The 26,338-nt window shown below is 33.7% G+C and overlaps 1 protein-coding gene across 1 annotated transcript in view; it reads left to right on the forward strand.

Annotated features, from left to right (window-relative positions):
* The window catches only part of VPS13C (vacuolar protein sorting 13 homolog C), a 172,667-nt gene that overhangs the window by 106,625 nt on the left and 39,704 nt on the right, over positions 1 to 26,338 (forward strand). The window contains exons 47-64 of the mRNA XM_041745716.1: positions 1,426 to 1,535; positions 4,175 to 4,344; positions 5,741 to 5,988; positions 7,137 to 7,366; positions 8,801 to 8,893; positions 11,187 to 11,552; positions 11,929 to 12,015; positions 13,653 to 13,808; positions 13,980 to 14,244; positions 16,029 to 16,189; positions 17,142 to 17,263; positions 17,754 to 18,048; positions 19,321 to 19,710; positions 21,237 to 21,341; positions 22,047 to 22,211; positions 23,721 to 23,849; positions 24,131 to 24,264; positions 26,110 to 26,236. Of these exons, the coding sequence (XP_041601650.1) occupies positions 1,426 to 1,535; positions 4,175 to 4,344; positions 5,741 to 5,988; positions 7,137 to 7,366; positions 8,801 to 8,893; positions 11,187 to 11,552; positions 11,929 to 12,015; positions 13,653 to 13,808; positions 13,980 to 14,244; positions 16,029 to 16,189; positions 17,142 to 17,263; positions 17,754 to 18,048; positions 19,321 to 19,710; positions 21,237 to 21,341; positions 22,047 to 22,211; positions 23,721 to 23,849; positions 24,131 to 24,264; positions 26,110 to 26,236 (3,353 nt within the window). The remainder of the gene's footprint in view (positions 1 to 1,425; positions 1,536 to 4,174; positions 4,345 to 5,740; positions 5,989 to 7,136; positions 7,367 to 8,800; positions 8,894 to 11,186; positions 11,553 to 11,928; positions 12,016 to 13,652; positions 13,809 to 13,979; positions 14,245 to 16,028; positions 16,190 to 17,141; positions 17,264 to 17,753; positions 18,049 to 19,320; positions 19,711 to 21,236; positions 21,342 to 22,046; positions 22,212 to 23,720; positions 23,850 to 24,130; positions 24,265 to 26,109; positions 26,237 to 26,338) is intronic.

The following is a 26,338-nucleotide window of genomic DNA, read 5'->3' on the forward strand; positions in this document are numbered from 1 at the left end:
TTTAATCTGTTTTAATCATTTAAAGGTATTGATGGAACATCATATGTTTTATTAAACTTATAAATAGGTTATGTTTCCATGGCTGAAAAGAGATGAAGTATCCCTTGCCCTTCTAATAAATGGTCCCATACTGCTGTGCTTTTATAATGTTCAGATCATCAGCTGTTACTTCAGAAAGTAATAGATAAAAAACTCCCAGTTAATAATACCATTAATATTGCTTCTTCTATGGTTGGACCCAGTGTGTTTTGAAATCACAAAATAAATGACTAGAGCAGTGTGCAGAAAAGGTTTTTGTTTCAGGTGGATAGTAATGAGTACTCCCTGGGCTTAGTGAGGCCAGCATCTTCTCCCCAGATTGGGTTTATGCTACAGTATGGATAAATGCTAGATAAGCAGGCTGTTGCTATGGTTAGACAGGAACTGTGTACAGATGAATAAAGATAGCAGGCAGGCTTTATGTGATTAATGATCTCATTATGTTCAGCTGTGGTCAATTTGTTTATCTGGTTCTGGCTATATTGTTAATGTGGTCCTTGGGAAAACTTGTGAATTCAGATGAAAGCTGCAAAAGAGTGAAGATTAGAATGTGAATTACTTTCAGGAAGAGTGAAGGAAAAAAAACTAGTGTTTCCAAATCGGAGAAGCATTTATCTGGCTAAAATTATGCAGTGTTTTCTCTTCTAGCATCTTGTAAGAGCACTTCCCTTTAAATGATCAAAGAATAGAATCAGTCTCTAATAGAGATGATAAAATCACTTTGTAAGAATGATTGAAAGCAGTATCTACTCTTACTCTTATTGTCTAAAAAATTTTTGCCTAAAGATAAGGGAATGGACAAAATTACTTCTTGAAATCTCTTACCTCGGAATTTCAAAAGCTCCCTGCCCCATGTTATATATTTGAGCTCTGTTTGACTCAGCTATTGAATTATATTCCGTTCTTGTCAACGTACTGAGTTGGGTGATATAGGTAATTAAAAATAGAATAGAATAGCAGAGAATCTGTTACTGACTAATTGTCTGTTAGGTCAAAGTATTTTATTTTTCTGTGCCTCCAATTTCACAATAAGACCCCTTCTTTTTGTTGCTTTTTAAAAAATGTAGATGGCCTGCCTCTGTCATTTTGCCCTGTACTAAACATATACAGAATAAATCATTGCCATTTTATTTTTTATTTTTTATTTTTAAATTAAAAAAATTTTATTGGAGTTCAATTTGCCAACATATAGCATATCATCCAGTGCTCATCCCATCCCGTCAAGTGAATCATTGCCATTTTAATTAATTGTCTCATAATATGGTTTAAAGAATCCTAGAAGTATGATACACATTTAGAATAATAAATTATTATCTTTTAAAATAAGTTTAAAAAATGTACCTACTTAAAGCTTTTTAATTTTCATACTTATGTTTGAACCATCAGAACAAGATTTGACAGACTCAAAGCTTTCCGTGGACCAAAATGTCACTCTCCAATTTGACTTTCACTTTGAATCTCTTTCCATTGTCCTTTATAACAATGATATCAACCAGGTATGTAGTCCATGTCTTTATTAGAGATAAATCTAAAAATTAACAAAGTGGGGATCCCTGGGTGGCGCAGTGGTTTGGCGCCTACCTTTGGCCCAGGGCGCGATCCCGGAGACCCGGGATCGAATCCCACATCAGGCTCCTGGTGCATGGAGCCTGCTTCTCCCTCTGCCTGTGTCTCTGCCTCTCTCTCTCTCTCTGACTATCACAAATTAAAAAAATAAAAAATAAAAAATAAAAATTAACAAAGTGAAGACAATGCAAGACCAATGTATATTCTCTAGGGCAAATATAATTTAATAAACATATTAATTTTTTTTACTTCTTTCCAAGTAACATCAGCACTGAACCACTTAGATCCATCTGTAGTAGAGGAATTTATGTATACATATATAACTATTTAGGGAGAATAATTTAGTAGTGGCTTTGAAATGTTAGAGGATCCTTTCAAAGTTCATGATTATCCAGTATATGTAAGCATTAATTGTATTTCTATTGAATAAATTTTATATATAATAGATATGTATGAAGGATACTCATTAGTAGATTGAAGAACGAAGATCTAGTGCCATGATTTGAAGTAATTAATCAATCAGTAGTATTTTAGAAAGCTTTTTTTTTGTTATGTAGATAGTATCTTCAATAAATATTTTTACTATATCAGTTATGTTATATTACTCATAATAAGTACATCATGTGATAATATCCATAATCTGCATTGATTATATATATCTATTGTTAATGTTTATTTATGTTATATTTTATTTTGTTTTCTAAAAGTTATACAATATTCATATATTATTACTGTTGAGCCTTGAGCTAGTATCTGCCATTTATGCAATAAAGTACTTTCGTTTCTAATGTTTAATGTTAATGAAAAGAACAGAAAATGACCTTATGGAAAATGAACAGTTAAATGTATTCTTCATTTCACTTAAGGAGCCATCATTCTCCTGGTTCCCCAGCCTTAGAATGTTGGTATTTTTTTTACTTTCTTCTTTGTTCACCTTTATCTGTTAGACACTGAGTATTATCATTTTTTTCTTTCTTTCCTGTCACTTCTCACTGCTACTTTATTTGAAACTTCTTAGCTCACCCTACTGCAATGGCTTCATTGTTTGTTGCTTTTTCCTTTCATCCATACTAGACATTGGCACAAGTTCAGTTTCCTACATGAATCTCATGTAGCCATTTACAACTTCCCATTTTACTAAAAAACATTAAGTATTATGTTATCTGAATTTTACCTTATTAAAAAAATTAAGTGGCTCCAAGTTGTTTACATCAATAACTATATATTGTGATGGGTAGATATGTCACAGATCATTTCTATTAATAGTTATAGATCAAAAGTTTGTGAATTATTTATATTTTAAAAACTTACATTCCAAATTTGCCAATAATAATGTCAATAAGGCCTGACCCATATGCATCCAATGTACTGTCTTGAGTGACAGATGTAAAGTTATAACCAAGTGTGTCAGGAATGGCACGTCACTAGTACTCCTTATATCCATGTCATCATCCTTAGTGAGTAATTATAATTGAGGTTCTTTTTCTCTGAGGAGATTTTGGTTGGTTGGTTGGTTGGTTGGTTGGTAGGTTGGTTTTTTGCTTTGAGGGGGAGTTGTTTTTTTAAGGTCCAAGCATATGTACAGAATTTGGAGGTATATGTTACGATTAAATAGTTTTTTTTCCTGTAAATGAAAGTTTAAATCTTTAGTTTGGAATTTGAGATCTCCATTAGGCCCATATATTTCTTTCCAGCTCTCATTCCCTACCATTCTTTTTTTTTTTTTTTTTTTAGTTTAAATTCTAGTTAGTTAATTGGCTTCAGGAGTAGATTTTAGTGATTTATCACTTACATACCTACCATTTTTTAATTGGAATATTCAAACCTGAAGAGCTGGTACCTTGTGCCCTCAGAGCATCTTTGAACTATTTACTCATGTTTTTTCCCCCATCTAGAATGTCTTTTACCTGCTCTTAGCCAGTCTGATCTCATTCAGTTTCTGAGGCTCAATTCAGTTCTCACCTTCTTCATGAATTTTTCCTAGCCTGTACTGATCTCTTTGACCCTTTGAGCTTTTGCTGTTTGTATTCTTTACCTAATCATTAATACTCTTTGTGGAATATGGGAGGATTAAATATGAATAAATAAATGACTATATGTCAGTCTTTGATCAGTTGCAACTTATAGCATCTCCTTGTAATGTTTCTTGTAATATATTTCTACTTCCTATATTTGTTAGGGTACAAGCTCACTGAGATAATCTACTGTATCTTGTTCTTTCTCATAAACCCCATAGTTCCAATCACAGTGTTTTTTACAGAAGAGCTTATTAAATATTTATTAATTAGACTGATTAACAAAAAATATTTCCTGATTATTTTTGTGTTAAGCTATGAGATAAATTTGTATATATTAACCATTGTTGAACATCAGTGCACACATTATTTTTTTGTATGTACATATACACTCACAAACACACATACTGCTGTTTTATTCTTGTATTTTAACACCTGTACCTTTAAATTTTGTTTTATTGATTTGCTTTTGTCTCTGAGTTAAGAAATGTGTTCAAAAGTAATTACATATTATTTAAAGATAATTGATTCTTTTGCTTGAAAATATGCCACAGGAATCCAAACTTTCATTTCACAATGACAGTTTCCGGCTTGGTGAACTCAGACTACATCTTATGGCCTCCGTGGGGAAGATGTTTAAGGATGGCTCAATGAATGTCAGCCTTAAACTGAAAACATGCACACTTGATGATCTCAGAGAAGGCATTGAGAGAGCAACATCAAGGTTTGTCATCTCTGAACCTGCTGTACATTATTTAAAGTTGACGTTGTACCTTGCATTGCTGCCAGGCATTGATTGCTAGGCTTGGGATTATCAAAGGATGTCTTTGGTCATGCTTCAATTTGAAGAGCCTCAGTAAATAGTGCTAATATCAGATTCAATTGCTTTGAAGTTTGAATTAAAGGGAAACTTAATAATAAAATGGACTACTGTCTTAAAAGCAGGAACCAAGAGAATGTAAGAATTTTAATAATGAAATCCACATGGGGTGGTTTGTTGGTAATATGTTTTTCTAAATTGTCCCCAGTAAGCAGGATTTTTTTTTTAATGTCTAAATATCTAAATGTCTAAAACCTTCAGGTTTTAGATCTTTGTCTTACTTATTTTTTCTATATATTTTAAAACAATGTTCTGAAATTTCTGTCAAAGTTTTACTAGAAATGGAACCCCTAGCATTTTTACCTTATTTGATTCCAGTTTTAAACAGTAACTTAAAGTTTTACTAGAAATGGAACCCCTAGCATTTTCACCTTATTGGATTCCAGTTTTATTTTTTATTTTTTTTTTTTGGATTCCAGTTTTAAACAGTAACTTAAACAGTAGCCTTCAATAAAGTGGGAAATAATGTAACTTTAATAGTCTAATTATATTTTTATTACTCTCAAATAACGAGACATAATATTTTTGTCCTTGACATTCTTTGGAGGAAAACTATGCTGCTCCCTAAATCTAAGACTCCATTGTATACATACTGGATACTTCTGAGCCCTTTGTTTTTCTTGGAGATGAATAAATGAGGAAAGAGTGCTGTCATGCAACCAGCTTTTCTAGTTTGCAAATTTCATGTTTGAGGTGGCTATCCACTATTGTATAGGCAAGGATGGTAAAGGCCGTTTTCTGTTTGGTAACCTGCTCTTCCTAGCACATGTGAGGACATAAGGGAACTATCATTGCAGACACTTGATAAACATTGACTGATTTGAATTGGATTGAATACTTTTGGACTCATTATATAGGATGATCTTTGGAAATAAATTCATTCAAGAAGGTTTTATTTCATAAAATAATTTAAAGAGATTGTTCTTTAAATTTTGTGGGACCACATTAATGTCTTTTGTGAATTGCCAAAATTCCTTTCAGTAGTCATTCATTTATTTTTCTGATATTGCATTATAATTATATTCTGCAATTGCTTAATAACATGAATCTTGCTGTGGAGATTAGAGGACAATGTCTTAGTTGCTCATTAGCTAATTAGACTCTGGTTAACATTGACCAGTTTTCGGTTCAGATTACAAACTCAAAGCTGAATGAAAGATTATTTTAAGATGTTTAGGAAATTTTTCATCTTTTAAATTATTTTTGCAAGAATAAAATAATGAATGTACATATTTTTTAGAATGATTGATAAAAAGAACGACCAAGATGACAACAGTTCTATGATTGATATAAGTTACAAACAAAGCAAAACTGGAAGTCACATTGATGCTATTCTTGACAAGTTATATGTATGTGCCAGTGTGGAGTTTCTGATGACTGTGGCTGATTTCTTTATCAAAGCTGTGTCTCAGAATCCAGAAAATATGGCAAAAGAAGCACAGATTCCACTACGACAGACGGCCACAGCAAAAGTCAAGATGGAAAAAGGTTAGCAGCAAAATGTATCTGTCATAGATGACAACTTGTCATATAATTTAACAAAGATTACAGAAAAAAAGATGAATGGACAATTTAAGAAAGAAAATTGCTCTTTCTAATTTAAATATATTCTGTGGGAAAACTTCAGTAAGCATAAATTTTTTAGAGAGATAGAGTAGAAATATATATTGGATTAGGGGCTAAGAAACCTCTGCTCTGGTTCTAACTCTGCCATTAACATTTCCTTACTTATCCAAAAATTGGGGAAGTTAATCTGGGTCTTTGGCTAGCAGTCTGTTTTATAGAGGGCAATCATTTATTCAAAGAAAATATATGAAAAGAATTATAGCACACTGAAGAACAGTTGAACAGATAGAGCCAGAGAGTGGGGATATGGAGCACCCAGCCTGATGCCCCTGGACATCACTGTAAACAGCTTTAAACTCACCGGAGCATTTGCACGTGTCTGGTATTGATGTACACTGAAGTTATTTCCCTGCTCAGTAAATTGTTTATTCCAGCATTACTACGTAGACCAGTGATTTTCTGTGTCAAATTATAATAGTTTAAGGTCAGGCATTTATCTTTCTAATGTATAACTGAGCAAGATTGGAAAATGCCATTTACTGGCAAGATCAGAATTTCATTTTTCCATTTACCGTACCTAAATAGTAATCACATATGATATCTCTATATTCACATATATATTTAATGTATTTATAGTATAGATTGTAGTACACTGACTATGCATTTTATGGTAAAATCAAGGCCAACTTTGATATCAGAGTCTCTTATCCTCTTCCTTATATCCCCCTCTCTTGTTTTTTCCTCCTTGTCTTTGCAACATAGTCTAATACATGCTCATGTATATTATGTACACACTTGAATTCTGACAAAAACGACTTCAAAACAAGATTATTCTTGCTAGGTCAAAATGGAAATGTTCTTCTTATGACAGAAATCAGATTGCATTATCCCACAGAATCAGCATTTGTTAATAATCATTTATCATTAGTATAACTATTAATATTGTTAGTTCTCCAATATCCATTATAACAAGATAATAGAAACAACTTAGTGACTTAAAGATAATATATACTCAAGGGACAGGATATATTTTACTACAACTTTTTTGGTTCCTATTTTTGGTTTTTCAGACGACTCTGTAAGACCAAATATGACTTTAAAGGCCAAGATCACAGATCCCGAAGTGGTATTTGTTGCCAATCTGACAAAAGCTGATGCTCCTGCTCTGACAGCCTCATTCCAGTGTAACCTCTCTCTGTCAACATCCAAACTTGAACAGATGATGGAAGCTTCTGTGAGAGATCTTAAAGTCCTGGCTTGCCCTTTTCTCAGAGAAAAAAGAGGAAAAAACATTACCACAGTAAGAATTATCTTATTATAAGCTTGGAGTGAAGAATGACAGAAATGGTGGATTCATAGAATCCTAGAATATGAGGGCTCTATAAGACTTCAGAGATTATTTGCTGCAAATGTGAGGTTTTACAGATAAGGATGTTGAGTTAAATGATTCAGCCATGGCTGCTAGTGACGGAACTAAGAACTATCTTTATACTTGTTTTCTTTTCATTGTGCCATCTTTTGTTGAGCGGTTTTTGAATTTTAGTACAAATCAACATTCCTTTTCAGCTCTTTTTTCATTTGTTTACCACAGTATATCCAGTGAATGAATGAACAAATGCATGAACGATTATTAAAATCTTTAAGCTTAGAATGAAAAAAATTTCATTTGGAATCATGTGACCAAAAGAGATTGTGTTTTGCTGTATCAAAAGTTAACTTCAATTATTTGTTCACATTATTGTTGAAAAATATGATTTTAGTTAATTGGCTTAATTGCCATAAGAATAATTTTTAAATGTTAAATTGGAAGTTTAACATTAAAGAGGATCATTATATGACCCTTTTGCAGTGTTACTTTAAATTAAAATTTTTAGTGGCCTACATAAAGAAATGCAGTGCTAGGCTTAGTCTGTACTTTATCATGGAGCATTCTTTAGCAGGATTATCTTCTTTTGGCATATCACAGAGAGCTTATATTAATCACTCTGTTAAAAGTTCATCCCAATTTGTTTGAAATGACAGTTATGCAACACTTAATTCCCTCATTCAATTCAGATGCAAGGTTAGTTTACTTCTTTAATGATAAATGTATATAAATGTAAGCTTCAAAGTTTTAGTACATCATTGGGTTTGAAGATTTGAAATTTATTCTTGTAAGGACCTTATATAATACTTAGGACTGACCTCTTATTGATCATATGGAAACTTTCTATTTACCTACCTTACCATAGTCTTTTTTAAATGTGTTAACAGAACTCTTTATGTAAATTAACAGTTTCAAATGATTTAGTGGTCATAAAAATTACAATGAAATAACAATTTCATTTCCTCAGGTACTTCTTTGTGAATGTAAGACTTTAACATAGTCTTTACTTTATCTTTACAGATATTTTAAATGCATTTTTTTAAAGAGAGCATCATTTAAAATATATTTCAGTGAAAGGAAATATTTTAAGCTTCTATTAGTAAATGTACATTATTACTTATGAATTTGATCTGGAGGAATTAATAAAAACTGCTTAAAGTACTTTTACAATGTTCACAGATTTGTCATAGTTCAGAAGAGCCCTCACAAGAAATTCTCAACTAGTTTAATTTGCCTTTTGCTATTAGTAGTAGACTGTAAAGATCTCCAGTTAAGTAAGACATGTTCTTGTGTGTATTTTATATATACATATACATATGTATATATATACATATATAGGAAATGTGAATTTCATTTATTTGTTTCTAGGTCTTACAGCCATGTTCTTTATTTATGGAAAAATGTATGTGGGCCTCAGGAAAACAAAATATAAGTATTATGGTTGAAGAATTTATAATTAAGGTTAGTCCCTCTCATATTATTTGAGTAAAAATTCTTATTTTTCTAACAATATCTTTTACTAGCTGTTGTAACTATAGCATTATGCTAGTCATTCACATATTTAAACAGTAAATACCACTAACATTAAAATACTTTTTTCTTGAAAGCAAATGTTTGTTTCTATCTTTTTATAAAAGAGTACTTTTAAATATCTACAAATGATCAGGATAGTTTTTATCTCTTATGTTATTGGCACGTGTGTATGTTAGAGAGGAGATTGGGTTTGGGGGACAACAGATGAGGTGGAAAGAGAAGGCAAGGAGGGATGGAAAAATGAAGTTGTTATCGTTTGTAGTAAGTTATTTTTAGGCTTTTGAGGTATGGTTTGAATTTAATAATTGTGTAATTAAATGTTTTGTCTTATGAAATATTTACAATGACAGATGTATGCTAGAAATAATTAGGATTTGCTTTTTTTTAATCTCTTACATTTGAAATATTGAAGAAACAATCTCTTCTCCAATGGCATTTGTATTGTTTAAGTATGACCTCATAATAGCTTATTAGTGGAAGATATAGTGGAAGATATAGAATACTTTCCAAAATCTATTTCTTTCTCTGTCCAAAGGACCCAAAATTGAGATGGTTAATACCAATTCTGATAGTAGCTATAAAATAGCCAATAGTGATTAAACCAAGACTCAAACTAATGTCATTTGAGTTACTATACAAATAACAATATAGATTTCTCTCAATGTTTTAAAATACTAGGTAGTTTTAGATTTTATTTTGTTAACAAATTTATTTCTTTAAAAACTTAAAGTAGTAAATGGGGGAAGAAGTTCTTGAATTTGCATGCATGAAGGTGCTGGGGGAATTGTCTTTTCTTTGTATATCAGCTTACTTGTTTATTAAGCAAACAGTTTTTGAGTTCTTACTATGTATGAAACATGTCCTGTACAAGGCATTGGGAATATAGTCCCTACCTTCAAAAAATTTAATGACATATGTGAGAGAAAGAAGTAAATCAGTGAGTTCAGCTTTCAGAGCTAGAGGTGTGCACAAGGTACTACAGGGAGCACAGGCAAGGAGCCTCTAATTCAGACCAGGACATCCGAACAAGCTGCCTTAGAGTGGGGCTGCTTGAACTAAGTTTTCAAAGTCTGATGAAGGTTAGATGGACGGGAAGGGTAAGGGTTATTAAGACAGAACCTGCAGTATGCACAAAAGCAAGGGTATGAAAAACCCTTTTAAGACTTAGAGGGGTAATCCCACATGGCTGGAGAGAAAAGTGTGGTGGAGTTGTAAGATTAAGATTGTAAGATTGATTGATTGAGTTGTAAGATTGAGTTGTAAGATTGAGAGCACTAATTATAGGTGACATTGCTAAGGCAAAGACGAAAAATGGACTTGGTTGACAGGTAAGTTTGGGAAGAAGTACATATCAGATCCTTCATTTGGTGATGGAATCCTATCTTTTTAGCATATTAAATGAGTAAAGGATGTGAGAACTGAACAGTATAGGAATCCACTTAACTTATTTAACTCCTATTGCTTAGACTTTAGGTTTCCTTTGTTAGCTAATTGATTAGACATTAGTCACAAAGGCCTTTGTGTCCTAAGCTGAACAGAAGTTTGAACTTTATCCTTAAAGTTATGGGAGATTGAAGATTTATGGCATAGGAATGGCATTCCCAGGTTTGGGTTTTAGAAAAATAGTGCTGGTGGAAGTGTGGAGGATGGGTTCTGAGGATGCGGACTGGACAAGAAGGCATTGTCAGCGTAGAGCTAAGGCACAGTGATAGGAATAAGGAGGTGAGCAAAGATACTATACAAAGATAATAAGAGGTAGAATTTGCAGATCTTGGGCTAAGTGTAAGGAGATTCCTGGTGATTCTTAGGCTTTTTGTTTTAGTAAGACTAATGAAAACCATGTATGTATACCTTGATGAGGATCCTGTATGTTAGTTTAGTTAATACAGCTATTTGAAAAATGAAAAAATCAGTTATACTTCTATATTTTTCTGTTCATGTAGCACTTTTTTATTCTGAATTGATCAATTTAACTTTAGTTTTTAACAATTGACATATAATGTTAATTACTTAATTCCAGATTAGCCTGAGCAGAAATCATCATTATGAGAGAGGTTAGTTGACTTAACATATAATTTTGTGTATTCCCTTTTGTTTTCTTTAGGTTTGAATGTAATATATTTAATATTTACTTATATTTAATTCATTTTTTAACTTTTGTGTTATGTATTCTTATGTGGGAAACAATTTATTCTTAAAACTTTTCTGCTCTCTTTTAAAGATTTCACCAATAATTCTGAATACTGTGATGACAATCATGGCTGCTATGTCTCCAAAGACAAAAGAAGATGAATCCAAGGATACATCTAAGGAAACAGAAAATCTTTGGGGTGTCAAACCTATTAGTGATTATAACTCTTGGTTTCTTGGTGTTGACATGGCAACCGAAGTAACAGAAAATTTCAAAGACATTCAGCATCAATCAGTAGAGGAAAATTGTGCTGTTGCTGTAGAGTCAGTTCAAGTTACCTTAGAATGTGGCCTTGGACATCGAACTGTACCTTTATTGCTGGCAGAGTCTAAGTTTTCTGGAAATATTAAAAATTGGACTTCCCTAATGGCTGCTACTGCTGACATGACATTAGAGGTATGATACCATCATTTAGTACTTCCAGAGCCAACTCCTCAAAAGTACAATTGCAGAACTAGGATGTGAACTTTTGTTTGTGCATCATCACAGCAAGTGTAATATCTATTAATAGATAATACATTCTAACATTAACTTGTTAATACATAGTATTATTTCATTGGCTATTATTTTTTGTTAAATAGTTTGTTTATGGCAGTAAAGTAAGAGTAAAGGAAAATGCACCCTCTTTATTAATAGATACTCTTTGTGTCTTCAGATGTGTTAAAATGACAATTGACATGTACCATTAATTACATAATACTTTTTCCTACTGGTTATAGAAATATGTGGTTAAAGTTGAAAGACTCTGTTAATATAATTCTGTGCCTTTCAGGTTCACTATTACAATGAGACTCATGCTGTTTGGGAGCCACTGATTGAGCGAGTGGAGGGGAAGAGACCATGGAATTTAAAGCTTGATGTAAGGAAACCATGAAATATCTTTATATTGAATGGTACTGAGGACATTCATTTATATTTTTCAGTACAATGATTCTCAAGATGTGGTCTAGGATTCTAGAGGCCCTTTCAGGGGGTCCATGGCATCAGAACTATTTTCATAATAATACTCAGACATTATATATTGTTTTTATTTTCATTCTCTCATGAGCATACAATGGAATTTTCCAGAGACTATGTGATATTACAACAAAATGAATACTGAAGCAAAAATGAGAATCTACCTCTCTTAAGGCAGGCACTAGAGAGATTTGTAAATGCCCCTCTTTTTACTATAAAGATAACTTTAATAGTTATCTTTCATTAAATATTATTTAACATATAATTATTATTTAAAATGAATATTTAAAATTTTCCTCAGTTTTAGTTTCTAATAGAGTTCACAATGATAGATATAATGCATATAAATGAAGCTCTTTTGAGATCTTCATTGGTTTTGGTTTTAAGAGACCAAAAATTTTGAGAAAACTTGAATTCTAGTTCATGATTTTTTTGTGTGTTATCTCCTTATGGTATTTCTTGAGAGCACTTTAGAATCTTATATACCAAAGCACAATTTCTTAACTAAAAGGAACATAAATTATATACCCTTAACAAATTATCACAATACCATTCTCTGGAGTAGCCTGATTGAGTGTGAGGCACTGAACTTGACTCAGCAGATGCTTATTTTAAAAAATGAGAAGTCATTTAACCTGTTTCCCAATTTCTTCTCAGTAAAGTTGAAAAATATTTCTGACCTACCTGTCTCTGGAACGGCAGGCTAACAATTTTTTATAAGGCTTTGGCTCTATTAGAACAAAAACTGTGATGGAACCTGATAACTGGTTGAAAGCTTATTGTAGTATTCATAAATGTTAATGGTAAAAAGTAGAAGGACCTCCAGTCAGTTTAGAGTTCAGGGTCATCTTTTCTTTTTATTCATGAGAGACAGAGAGAGAGGCAGAGAAGCAGGCTCCCTGCAGGGAGCCCCATGTAGGACTCAATCCCAGCGTCCCGGCATCATGACCTGAGCCAAAGGCAGATGCCCAACCACTGAGGCACCCAGGCACCAGTTCAGGGTCATTTTAGATCACTCATCAACACTTAAGGACTGATTTAGTCAGGTGACACTGGGCAAATCCTGTTAGCTGACTTTGAGTGCTTTCATGGCACAGTCTTTGTTTTTAAAGATATCATTTATTTATTCATGAGAGACACAGAGAGAGAGAGAGAGGCAGATACAGAGGCAGAGGGAGAAGCAGGCTCCATGCAGGGAGACCAATGTGGGACTCAATCCCAGGACTGAGGGATCAGGACCCGAGCCAAAAGCAGATGCTCAACCGCTGAGCCACCCAGGCATCCCTCATGGCACAGTTCTAAACATTAGCCCCCCCCAAAAAAATAAATAAATAAACATTAGCCCACACACTGACTACGCAAAGAAGGACTGCTGATCTGTGGTAAATCTAGGCGAAGAACTAATTATTTTTGAAAATGAGACTATTAAGGAGTCTTCATATAAAATGACCAATTTAGGAGATTTTAACTCTTTGAGAGTTTTTAAATTTTATTATTAATTGACTAATAACTTAAATGTGTTGTTATTTATTCTCATAGGTAAAGAAGAATCCGGTCCAGGATAGAAGTTTAATGCCAGGAGATGATTTTATTTTTCTTCCTGAGCCACAAACTGCAGTTCATATTTCTTCAGGAGATACAATGAATATAACAATATCCAAAAGTTGCCTTAATGTCTTCAACAATTTAGCCAAAGTATGTTTGGTTTTTGCTTTGAATATTTCAAATGGGATTTAAAATTGAAACATGTATGAATTATTTACATTTGTCATCAAAATTAATTTCTTAAAAATGTATAGTCATAGTTAAATTTTGGAAAACATGAATTTTGTGAAAATTTTACTGTGATATTATGTTCCTTTTCAGGGTTTTTCAGAGGGCACTGCTTCTACTTTTGACTACTCTTTAAAAGATAGAGCTCCTTTTACGGTAAAAAATGCTGTAGGTGTTCCTGTCAAGGTGCAGCCCAATCATAGTCTTAGAGTAATAGGCTCCCCTGGGAAAAGTGGTGTTTATGATGTTGATGTTGGTCAAAATTTGGAATTGGAATATGCTAGCATGGAACCTTCACGACAAGGAAAATTATCTGTATTGAGCCGTCAAGAAAGCTCCTTCTTCGCTCTAACCTTTGGTATGCTATATTTATTTTAATTTAATGGCATATTTGGAATTATAGGTGTGGTGCTTATTTTTGATAAAATTTGAAGATACTGTTGCAGATATCATGGGAAACAGCATTTCTAAAGGCTTGAAACAAATAATTTTTTTATAAATTTATTTTTTATTGGTGTTCAATTTGCCAACATATAGAATAACACCCAGTGCTCATCCCATCAAGTGCCCTCCTTGAAACAAATAATTGATCAGACTCTTGTCTTCTTCTTCTAAACCTGAAAAAATTAAATTTCATTAAGAATTACCTGGTGTGGGCAGCCTGGGTGGCTCAGCGGTTTAGTGCCTCCTTTGGCCTAGGGTGTGGTCCTGGAGACCCGGGATCGAGTCCCATGCCAGGCTCCCTGCATGGAGCCTGCTTTCTCCCTCTGCCTGTGTCTGTGCCACCCCCTCCCTCTCTCTGTGTGTCTCCCATGAATAAATAAAATCTTAAAAAAAAAAAAAAAGAATTACCTGGTGTGCCTAGGTGGTTCATTTGCTTAAGTGTCTGCCTTTGGTTGAGGTCATGACCCGCAGGGTCCTGGGATTGAGCCCTGGGTTCATCTGCCTGCTCAGTGGGGATTCTCCTTCTCTCCCTCCCTGTTCCCCTCCCTACTGCTTGTGCTAGCTCTAACTCTCTCACTTGTTCTCTCTCTCAAATAAATAAAAATATTTAAAAAAAATTTAAAGAATTATCTTAGATCATGATCTCGGGATTGTGGAAGCCCGAGCCCTGTGTCCAGCTCTGCACTCAGGGAAGAGTCTGCTTGAGGTTATCTCTCTCCTTCTGACCCTGCCACCCCACTAACATGCATGTGCTATCTAAAATAAATGTCTTAAAAAAAAAAGATTTGCCTTAGAAAGTTAGATTATTTCTGTGCCCTTAAATAATACAATATGTAGTAGGCTTCAAAAAAGAACATGTTCAAAGAGGAGAGGAAAATCAACTATATTCAGAAGTCTTAAAATATTGACACTAATATCACTATTACAACAAAAAGGTATTACTGCTATATAGTTGAAAACAAGGAGCCAGTTGGATTTTGTTTTAATACATTTTTTAAGTTTTTATTTCAATTCCAATTAGTTAACATACAGTGTAATATTAGTTTCAAGTGTACAGTAGAGTGACTCATCATTTCCATACACCGATACTCATCACAACAAGTGCACTCCTTAATCCTCATCACCTGTTTCACCCATCTCCCCTCACCCCCCCCCCCCCCCCGTAATTATCAGTTTGTTCTCTAGCGTGAAGAACCTGTTTCATGCTTTGTTTGGTCTTTTAAAAAGATTTATTTGTTTATTTATTTTGAGAGATAGAGAGTATGTATGTAAGAGCAAGGGGAAGGAGGGGCAGAGGGAGAGAGAATCCCAAGCAGACTCGCTACTGAGCATGGAGCCTGAAGGAGGGCTTGATCCTAGGATCCCAAGATCATAACCTGAGCTGAAATCAAGAGTTGGATGCTTAACCAGCTGAGCCACCCAAGTGCCCCTGTTTCTTGGTTTTAGTACAACTTAAAACCCCAAGAGAAATTGTTTTGGGTCAAAAAATTTTATAACTTGATTCTTTTCTTAAATTTTAGTTTCTTCAGTTTCCTTTCTTTGTTAGTTCCTGTGTCTTAGAAAAGCATTTTGTGTAGTCATCAGTTTTAGTCATGAAGAGGAATAGTCTTGTCATTATTTTAAGGTGTTGATAAGTACTTTGTCTCAGAGAAATATAGGTAAATATTTGGAATGTTTCTCACTCATGCTCTGCCTTAGTACCTCATGGATATACGGAAGTTGCAAAAGTCCCTGTTGCCAGATCTGGAAGGCGATTATATAATGTACGGAATCCCAATGCCAGTCATTCTGACTCAGTCTTGGTACAAATTGATGCAACTGAAGGGAATAAAGTTATTACCCTTCGCTCTCCTCTGCAGGTAATGCATTAAAGTGAATTGTGTCCCTTCACATTAAAGAAGTATTCAGTCATTTAGCTGAATATATGAAAATAGCAAAACATTAGGTCAATACTGATTATTCAGAAATAAATTGTAGATTGAACTGGCTGCTATTTCCATTCCAACTTGCTTTTGTAATACTCTTCATTTTAAATGTCTGATTAAACAGTTTTGCTATTTGAAAGCCCATTTTTGTTATGGTCTAGGTTTAAAACTAATGAAGCTTTTTGTCTATTTCTTTAAAGACTTAGAACTGGGAGTATTAATAATTATAGCTGGTTGTCAAATAGGGTAACATTCTATTCTCTTTGTTTATCACTTGGGACTGTGTTTTTCTAGTATGTGTAAGAGAATATTGGGATGATTTCCCCAGAACAAAATTTTAGTATTTTAATCTTTTCTACCTTTAAGTCTTTATCCATTTTTCCTCTTTGCATTATTACAGGTTTCATTATATGGTCATCAAAATAACGTTTCTTCCTACTTATAGCATCAGATCAAAAATTAAAAGATTATTAGCCATTGTTATCTCTCAGCGACTAGCTCAAGCTTATATCACATTGTAATGAAGAAAAGAGAGTTTATTACTTTCCCTCATGTTTCTTTTTCTATCCTTTTCTATTTTTATATGGTGCATTGAAAAAAGGTTGTAATGGGGGAAATATTATGAATGAACTATTCAAAACTAGTATGTTTTATACATTGACAGTGAACATCAGCATAGAGCATGTGAATATCTTAGAAATTTTCAACTGTCACTTAAACATCTAGTCTCTCACATATAGCATTTAAATATCCTAAATTCTAATTATCCATAAAAATATCTTCTAATACTGGGTTTGAAACTTTTTAGATCTAAGATAACTGTTTCATTTTTCTTTCAAGTACCTGTATCTTTTTAAACAACTTGTATATCTTCTTTATCTAACAGATTAAAAACCATTTCTCTATTGCATTCATCGTCTATAAATCTGTTAAAAACGTTAAGCTATTGGAGCGCATTGGAGTAGCCAGACCTGAAGAGGAGTTCCATGTTCCTTTAGATTCGTATAGGTACATACTTCTTTGAACATACCAAATTTTAAAAGATTCATAATACATATTTTTAATTCTGTGAATTGGGATCTATATTCTAGAAAAAGTAGCCTTATTTTTCATTATCTAAAGATATGTAAAAGCCAATTTTAGGACATATATAGAGAAATACATTTATTTAATTATTGAATTTACCAGATGAAAATTTCTTGTATATTCAGTGTTTTAGAATTTTGAAATATATCTTTATTAGATTGCCTTTATATTTGAAATGACTATTTTTTCTGACTTGTCACAGTTTACAGATTTTTTTTTTCTTGGAAAGTTCTTCCATGGGTTAGCTATGTGACTTTGGGCAAGTTTCTTAACCTTTCATATCCTTGTTTTCCTCATCTGTAAAAATTGGAATAATAGTACTTACCTTATGGTGTTACCAAAAAGATTTCATGAGATTCTTTTTCTTGATAAAAACTTTTTTTCCCTACTCTGTTTTCTTTTTTTTCTCTAGATGTCAGTTGTTTACTCAGCCAGCTGGTATCTTAGAAAATCACTACAAAGTATCCACCACTTATATTTCTTGGAAGGAAGAACTTCACAGGAGCAGGGAAGTCAGATGCATGCTTCAATGTCCATCAGTAGAAGTCAACTTCTTACCTCTCATTGTCAATACTGTTGCTCTGCCTGATGAATTAAGCTATATATGTACCCATGAGGAAGACTGGGATCCAGCTTACATTATTCATCTTTATCCTACCCTCACTTTGCGGAACCTTCTCCCATATTCTCTAAGATACTTACTTGAGGTATGTCTCCTGTATTTTGTTTGACCTTTATTATTGCAGAATGAATTCAGGTATTTTTTTTTTATTGTGTTTTTAGGTGAGGTCAGTATTTTCCATAGCATACTCATAATGCTTTAATAATATTAATAACAGCAAAAACTGATACAGCATTTAGTATATGGTAATCACTGTGCCATGTGATTTACATGTATTAACACATTTAATCCTTGCAATAACCTTTTGAAGTAGGTACTATGATTAGGCCCATTTTACAGATGAAGAAACTGAGTCACAGAGGGGTTAAGTAATAGGCTCAAGAACCCACAGCTAGTAAGTTGAAGAGCTGGTATTTGAACCATGCAATTTGGCTCCTTTGCTCCCTACCACTGAACTCTGCTGTATCTGCTATGAGTTAAGAGCCATAAAAATTTCTGTTAATTAAGTAAAATTCCAGTAGCTAATAGATAGAAAAAAGCCAATGGGTAAATACTTCATCTTATATTCTTTTAAAGTTTATTTTAAAGTTTTTATTTTAAAGTTAATAGTATGATTATTTGATCCAGGTTTCTGTTGAACTTAAGATAGTTTGTCTGAGAAATAATGAGTTTTTAATAATGATGTATAATAAATATTTTTAGATTTTCATGCCACAACATTTTAAGATACAAAAGTCTGGGAAGTGTTGGAACCTAAATTATTTCTTTTCTTTATCTGACAATGAGCTACCCTTGAGGTCTAAAGACTAAAATGAATTAAATGAACTAACTAGTACTTATGTAAGAGAAGCTTTCAAAAAGAAAGCCTGATTTATTATTTGGCTATTATTCATTTTGGAAATAATTCTACCTTACTTAGGTAGCTTGTCAGAATAGTTTGATATCACTTTCCTTCTCCTATTTATCTGGGAACCACTAGGCATAGTGTGTGAATAGCAGATAAAGCAGAAGCCCAGGCAATTAAGTGGCTCATTTAATGATGCAGACAACAGCCAGCATTCCTGCATCCATCCTTTGATTCTTGGCATAGATCTTTTTTTTTTCAAAACTTTTGGCTTTTGGCCTACTTATGGCCAAAAGACAATTTTTTTGCCTTTGGCTATGATACAGTGTTTTCTTTCTAGTTCTTAGTGGTTATTGGACACTCAGAATATGTAAACATGGTACTTCATTGAAGAAATGTCAGTTAATCTGAATCTGATAAGTTATTTATTAGCCTTTGTATAAAATATGGATATTGCTATTGCAGAGGTTTTAATAAAATCACTAAGCAAATTTCATTTTTGTTTGTCTTTAGGGAACAGCAGAAACTCATGAGCTAGCAGAAGGCAGTGCTGCTGACGTTCTACATTCAAAAATCAGTGGAGAAGTAATGGAATTAGTTCTGATGAAATATCAGGGCAGAAACTGGAGTGGACATTTCCGTATATGTGATACACTTCCCGAATTCTTTCTTGTGTGTTTTTCCTCTGACTCTGCAGAAGTGATGACAATTGACTTGTCAATACATGTCAGACGAATTGGCAGCCGGATGGTGCTATCTGTCTTTAGTCCCTATTGGCTAATCAACAAGACATCTCGGGTTCTCCAGTATCGTTCAGAAGACATTCACATGAAACATCCAGCTGATTTCAGGGATATTATTTTATTCTCTTTCAAGAAGAAGAACATTTTTAGTAAAAATAAGGTGTGTTTTGGTTAATTTAACAATTAAAAATAGATAAATTCCTAACCTGGAAACTCATGAGTCATTAGCCTTCCCTGAATCACCAGTTGCTAAGTGCCACTGGTATGAAGTAGGTCCAAGGAGACTTTTCAGGAATACATGATCAAGTGGCATGTTAGGACCAGCAGGTTTCCCAAAGCTGAATTGCCTTTTTCTCTATGGCCTTTAGAATTACTTCTGTTCTTTTAGTAGTGTCAGGTAGAAAGCCAGATTTACCAGTAATGAAATAGCATTTCCAAAGGTGGAAGAGTTGGATTTGGCTTATGTTAACTGAGCTCACCTAGGTATGTAGCTACTAAGCCAGGCCTCTGAGAAAGAACCTAGGGTCTAAGCCTGATCTTTTGTGCTCTGGTCCCTTCTTTCCTTTGTAGCTTCCTATCTTGGAATTGCTTATCATATACACCCCAAGTACTTGCTGCTAGACCTTTGTCTGTGCTGCATCCTCTGCTAAGAATGCCTCTTCCCCTATGCTTTCGCTGACTGCCAGATCTTTTCTGGTTATCTCTGCTGTTCTGCCTTAGACTATCATTGTGCTCAGGCCTGACATGTGAAGGATTTCTAACTGTCTAAAGTGGAGCTAGATGTTACATCCATGTCCTCTTAGAGCAGGGGTTCTCAAATTTTAGTATGCATTAGAATCACCTTTAGAGCTTTTAAAACACATTTCTGGGTTGTTCCCCTTTCATTTGATTTACTAGGTCTGGATAGGGTCTGAACATTGCATTTCTAACAGATTCTCAGGTGATGCTATTGGTGCTGGTCCAGGGACCCCATTTTGAGAATCACTGTCCTAAAGTGTCGATTAATCTATAGCATTGTAGTTACTTGTTTATGTGTCTTACCTCTGGTTGTCCACAGGTTTTTTATAATCTAGTTGGGTAGATGGAGGAACACAGTTAGATCTCTTCTATAAAACTTTGTCTAAATCTCATAGCCAGAAGTAAACGTTTTACCTTCTCACCTTGATAGCATTTTGTACCACTCACATAGCTCTTAATAACATTGAGCCCCATGTCATAATTATTAGTATGTGTTTCTCATCTCCCTATTTAGTTGAAGACTGGAACTGTGTCCTATTACCTTCTATTCTGCTGATCATGATTCCCTTTATTTAACATTTGCTGAATAATGTTAAAGGCATAAATTCTCTATGTTTCAAAACTTTAAGAATTTGTTAGCTCAGTATCTTAAGTGTAATACTGAAAATATTTTACATAATTTTTTTTTTTTAAGCAATGGAGGATCTCATTGGTATACATTTTTAAATTCGCTAAACTCATTTCACAGGCGAATAGGAAGATCAGAGCTCTGCTTTTATTGGCCTCCGGAACATCTATGGCTGTATGACCCATTGGCAGTATGACTTTATGTTTTTCGGTGTCCCATGATACTAAATCAATTTCTGTAGTCTAACAACTTTCCCTCAAATAAAATACAACATAGTCTTTAAGGTTTCTTATGTAATGATTATGTGTTCTCTGGTATAGGTACAATTAAAAATTTCAACTAGTGCCTGGTCCAGTAGTTTTTCATTGGATACAGTGGGAAGTTATGGGTGTGTGAAGTGTCCTGCCAACAATATGGAATACCTGGTAAGAGTCTGCTTCCTTATTTACTTCTTACTTTATTCATGTTTTCTTTGGTTCATTAAACCAGCTAAATTCTAAGGGGCACAGAAATTTGAAATCGGAGTATTATGTAAAGGACTGTTACCTCTATAAATTTCTGTGGTCCTAGTATCAGGACAAAACCTGAATTTGATATCAAAGTTTAAAGCAGCAAGTTGAATGCATTGAAGTAAGCAACTTGGTGAATATTTGGAGTATATTAGAATCCTCATTCCATATTACTCCCTGCCAAATGACTGAAAATTTGAGTAATCTGATACCGTTTGACCTGTTTTATTGCTACTTTGAAATTCTCTTCTTAGTTCATTAACAGAGAGATGATAAAGCAGCAAAGCTTGAGCCTCTCCACTAAATATAAAACAATTTATATCTGGAATGTTAAAAAACAAAAAATATAAATAAACTAAATATGTTATTACAAGTCATCATTAGTTAGATTACCCCTTAATATTTCTTGAATTGATTTCAGATGGAGCCAAATAAAGGAACCAAAAATTTTTGAGTGAGAAGATAATCAGTAGTTGAATATGGCTTATATTAGTTACTTCATTTAACAAGTGTTATTTTAAAATACTTTAAGAAATCTATGTGTGAATGGAGTATGTGTTTGTAGATTTAAGAGAAGCTATATAAAGTACTGGGAAATGATAAATGTGTTACTTTATACAGGTTGGTGTTAGCATCAAAATGAGCAGTTTTAATCTTACACGAATAGTTACTCTGACTCCCTTTTGTACCATTGCAAACAAGTCATCATTAGAACTAGAAGTTGGTGAAATTGCATCTGATGGCTCATTGCCAACTCATAAGTGGAACTATATTGCTTCTTCAGAGGTAAAATATTCTTTACTATAACTGGCTGCTAAAATGTACAAATAAATATAGACATACAAATAAGAATTGCATATACTTCTTTGTTATATTCATTTTGCTATGATATTTGTGTATTAAAATATGATAGCCAACTTTGACTTTTGCGCTATAAACTCATGTTTAAAAAGAAGAAAATTACTGGTAATACTTATCATCAGTAGAGGGCTAACACCTAGTCTCTAGTTCTTCCTATATGTGTAGAACATATGGATGTGTACTGTGAAAACAAAGATAATGTACTATGAATTATCTCAATAGTGAGGAAAATGTCTCTGCATTCAAGAATCATATAATCTTGTTGGAGGGCTTAAGATTCATATAAATTAACACATGGAAAAAAGATAGTATATGCTAAATTATAGGTGGTTTTAGAATTTCTGAGTAGATTATCTGGAAGTTTCCTTAAAAATTACCTAAAATTCAATTCCCTCACTTTACTGAGAAGGAAATTGAATCTCATACTTTTCTAAAATCAGTACAGTCATTGGAAGTCTCAGTCACTGTGGCCAAGATTAAAGGGAATGTTTCATAGAAGAGATGGGATTTGAACTAAATGTTGCAGGCTCAGTAAGATTTTACAAGTGGTAAGGGAGTAAGGAAAAGAATGAAGAGGACAGGTGCATAGATGAGCATTACTGCTTCAATTTTCCTGAGTTTTCATCCAAAACAGCTGATCTTAAGGAAAGAATCATTCTTCTGTACATCTAAAAAACAAAATTATAAATATATTTAAAAAATATTTAGCAAGAAGCTTAAGAGGGAGGATTGCAGTTATACAGATTTAGAGTTCTGAGAAGCATGAGTTTTCCAAGGCACTGAGAATGATGTCTGTAGACTTGGCAACAAGGCAACAAATAAATGTTCATTATCATTGATGTGGGTTTGTTCAGAGTAGCATTTTTATTCAGAAATAGAACTTACTTAGTATTGTATAACAGAAGGACATTTTGTATTATATTAGGAACTAAAATCTCAGTTTTACAGATAAGGCTCAAAGAGGTTTATGCTTTAATTAAGATCAAACAGGAAGATAACATTAGGACTTCCAGCAAGGTCTGTGGTGTCCTCTTCTCTGCCTTCAATTATCTTTCTAGTTTAAGATAATATGTGAAATAATTCGTAGTGCTTTAAGGAGTTAAAATAGGATATGCACAAAAGCAAATGTTTTAAGATTATAGGTTTAAATATTCAAGATATTTGAGGGACTCTTAATTAGTAAGCTCTTTAGTTTCTCATAATTATTCTTCCATAAGTGCATACAGACTAATACATATATGTGTGTTCTTCTGATGGAATTTCTTTGGTTTCGTAAGAGGGTATTATATTGTTAATAATTTTAACATGCTATATGGAAGAAATATTTTAAACTTATTAATAGTATCATGATCCAGTTTAGAATTGAAAACTTAATTAGCCATTGTCTTCTACCACAGTATATTTTAAGACTGATATTAACTTTTATATTTCTAGTGCCTTCCCTTTTGGCCTGAAAACTTGTCAGGCAAACTTTGTGTGAGAGTGGTGGGCTGTGAAGGATCCTCCAGACCATTTTTTTATAATCGACAAGATAATGGCACTTTATTGAGCTTAGAAGAGCTGGTATGTTTTCATGTTTTAAAATAAAATGTCTTCAATTTTTAAAATTTGCTTTAAAATATTTTATTAAAACATGCTATGAAATCTGGTAATTCTTTGAAGGTGCTAATATATATATTTGTAAGGTGCTATACATATGTTTGTAAGACATCAGAACCAGTATGCTTTTCAGTAAGAACTTAAGAAAACAGATTTTTCATGTCTACATAACTAATTGAAATTTGAAATGTCGCTGCAAGCTAAACCAATACCTCAAACACAGTTTTTTTTTTTTTTTATGATAGAATGGGGGCATCTTGGTGGATGTAAACATTGCTGAACATTCAACTGTCATAACCTTTTCTGATTATCATGAGGGATCTGCACCTGCCCTAGTAATAAACCACACATCACAGGATGTCGTCACATATAAACAGAGGTATGAAAAAAAGGTTCATGGAAAATCTCATTTGCTTTTTACTGGTCCATAGTCTTTTCTAGGAAACACTGAGATGGTAGATGTGTTTCACATTCCACATGTTTTCTGATTTTAGAAGGGCAACGTGAAACACATGCTGTTTATTATAATACCCTTGCCAGGTTTTGAGACAGTTCTCTAGAGTCCAATACATTAATATTCCTCTGGCAAAACTTATAAATATTCATACAAAGAGGGATAAATAAAACTATTTATATTCTCACATCAGTTCAGATTAAGTTTTTTAGCTAAATAACTCTCGACACAAAACTAAGAGAAAAATCTTTGGACTTTTGGAATTTTTAAAATTTCAGAATTGCATATAAAGGAATTGTAAACCTGTTTAAGTATTATTATTCTTTAGTAACTGGTAATAGTCAGTGAACTTCTCCCTATAAATCTCTATCAAGTTGTTGGTTTTTTTTTCCTCCCAGTAGCGATGGTAGAAGATTAGATGAGAGGACAATGAATAGGTAGCAGTGTTGAACAGAAGTATGGAATGAGGGCAGCCCAGGTGGCTCAGTGGTTTAACGCTGCCTTCAGCCCAGGGTGTGATCCTGGAGACCCGGGATGGAGTCCCATGTCGGGCTCCCTGCATGGAGCTTGCTTCTCCCTCTGCCCGTGTCTCTGCCTCTCTCTCTCTGTCTCTGTGCATCTTTCATGAATAAATAAAATCTTTTAAAAAATTTGAAAAAAGTATGGAATGATAGGAATTTTGTTGTTCTTGTGCTGTCATTTGGCTTAGATGATGCCATTATTTAATGACATCACAGATGGTCTTAAACCCTTAAGATATATATTATATATTTTCCAATAATAATTCTAAATCTGCAAGGCATATTTCATATATGTATAAAATCCTTATATATAAGGTTATTTTTACATGTAGAATTATTTTATATAAAATAATGCCTTGCAGATTTGCCTATTCTTTACTCTCCTGACTTGAATCCACTGAGAGATTTATTTATTTATTTTTTAAAAAGATTTTATTTATTTATTCATGAGAGACATAGAGGGGTGGGGCGCAGAGAGAGAAGCAGGCTCCATGCAGGGAGCCCAACGCGGAACTCGATCCCGGGATTCCAGGATCAGGCCCTGGGCCAAAGGCCCAAAGGCGGGCAGCACTAAACCGCTGAGCCACCCGGGCTGCCCCCAGTGAGAGATTTAAAAGTACAGAAAGGGATTGAAACCTAATTGGATTCCTTTTGTTGTTATTCTCTAGAAAGTTTTTTGTAATATGGACTAACACTTCTTAAACTTTAAGGATAAATTTAAAGATCTCCCAGAAATCTTGTTAAAATGCAGATTCTGATTTAGTAAGTTTTAGATGAGGCCCAGGATTTTGCACTTTCCGCAAGCTCCAGGTAATGTTTCTGCTTCTCCATAGATCACACTTTGAGTAGCAACAGAATGGATGTAAATATTTTTTTCCTAAGACCCATGTTTCTTATCTATTGCATTTTATTAAAAAACTTAAATTTAAGCACTGAGTGAAATTCTGCTGCTGCTAAAGAATTTGTAGCTTTTCCTGCAGGTGAGCTCTGATGTACCAGTTTGTTTATCTTAATGAATTCCATTGCCTGCATCAATTTGGAGTATACTCCAACTTCAGAGAGGCATTCCTTCAAGCTTCAAAACTGTTAGTTTATTGAATACTTTAGAGTACTTACTTTTAGGCAGAGCTCTGTTTATTAACAAGGAGTTTTATAAGATTTTTATACCAGTCCCCTCCTTTGTAAGCCACAGGTGTGAGTTTCTCAAGGCCTAGATATTTTAATCTTCCCTCTGGCTGTTCTGTTTCAGTGGGTCACAGGAAGAAGTACACTTGGTGCCAGGAGAAGCTCGACTCTTTGCTTGGGCAGATCCTACTGGTACCAAAAAACTCACATGGACGTATGCAGCAAATACTGGAGAACACAGTCTGTTAAAGGTATCATTTGATGGGAATGAGTGCTGTATGTGTTGCCTGGTGGCTAAGGAAGCAGACAAGCAGCTTCATACAGTCATCTTTGTCCTTACTGAACTAAAAATG

Source organism: Vulpes lagopus, chromosome 2 (assembly GCF_018345385.1).
Source record: "Vulpes lagopus strain Blue_001 chromosome 2, ASM1834538v1, whole genome shotgun sequence".
In the NCBI taxonomy this organism is placed as follows: Eukaryota; Metazoa; Chordata; class Mammalia; order Carnivora; family Canidae; genus Vulpes; species Vulpes lagopus.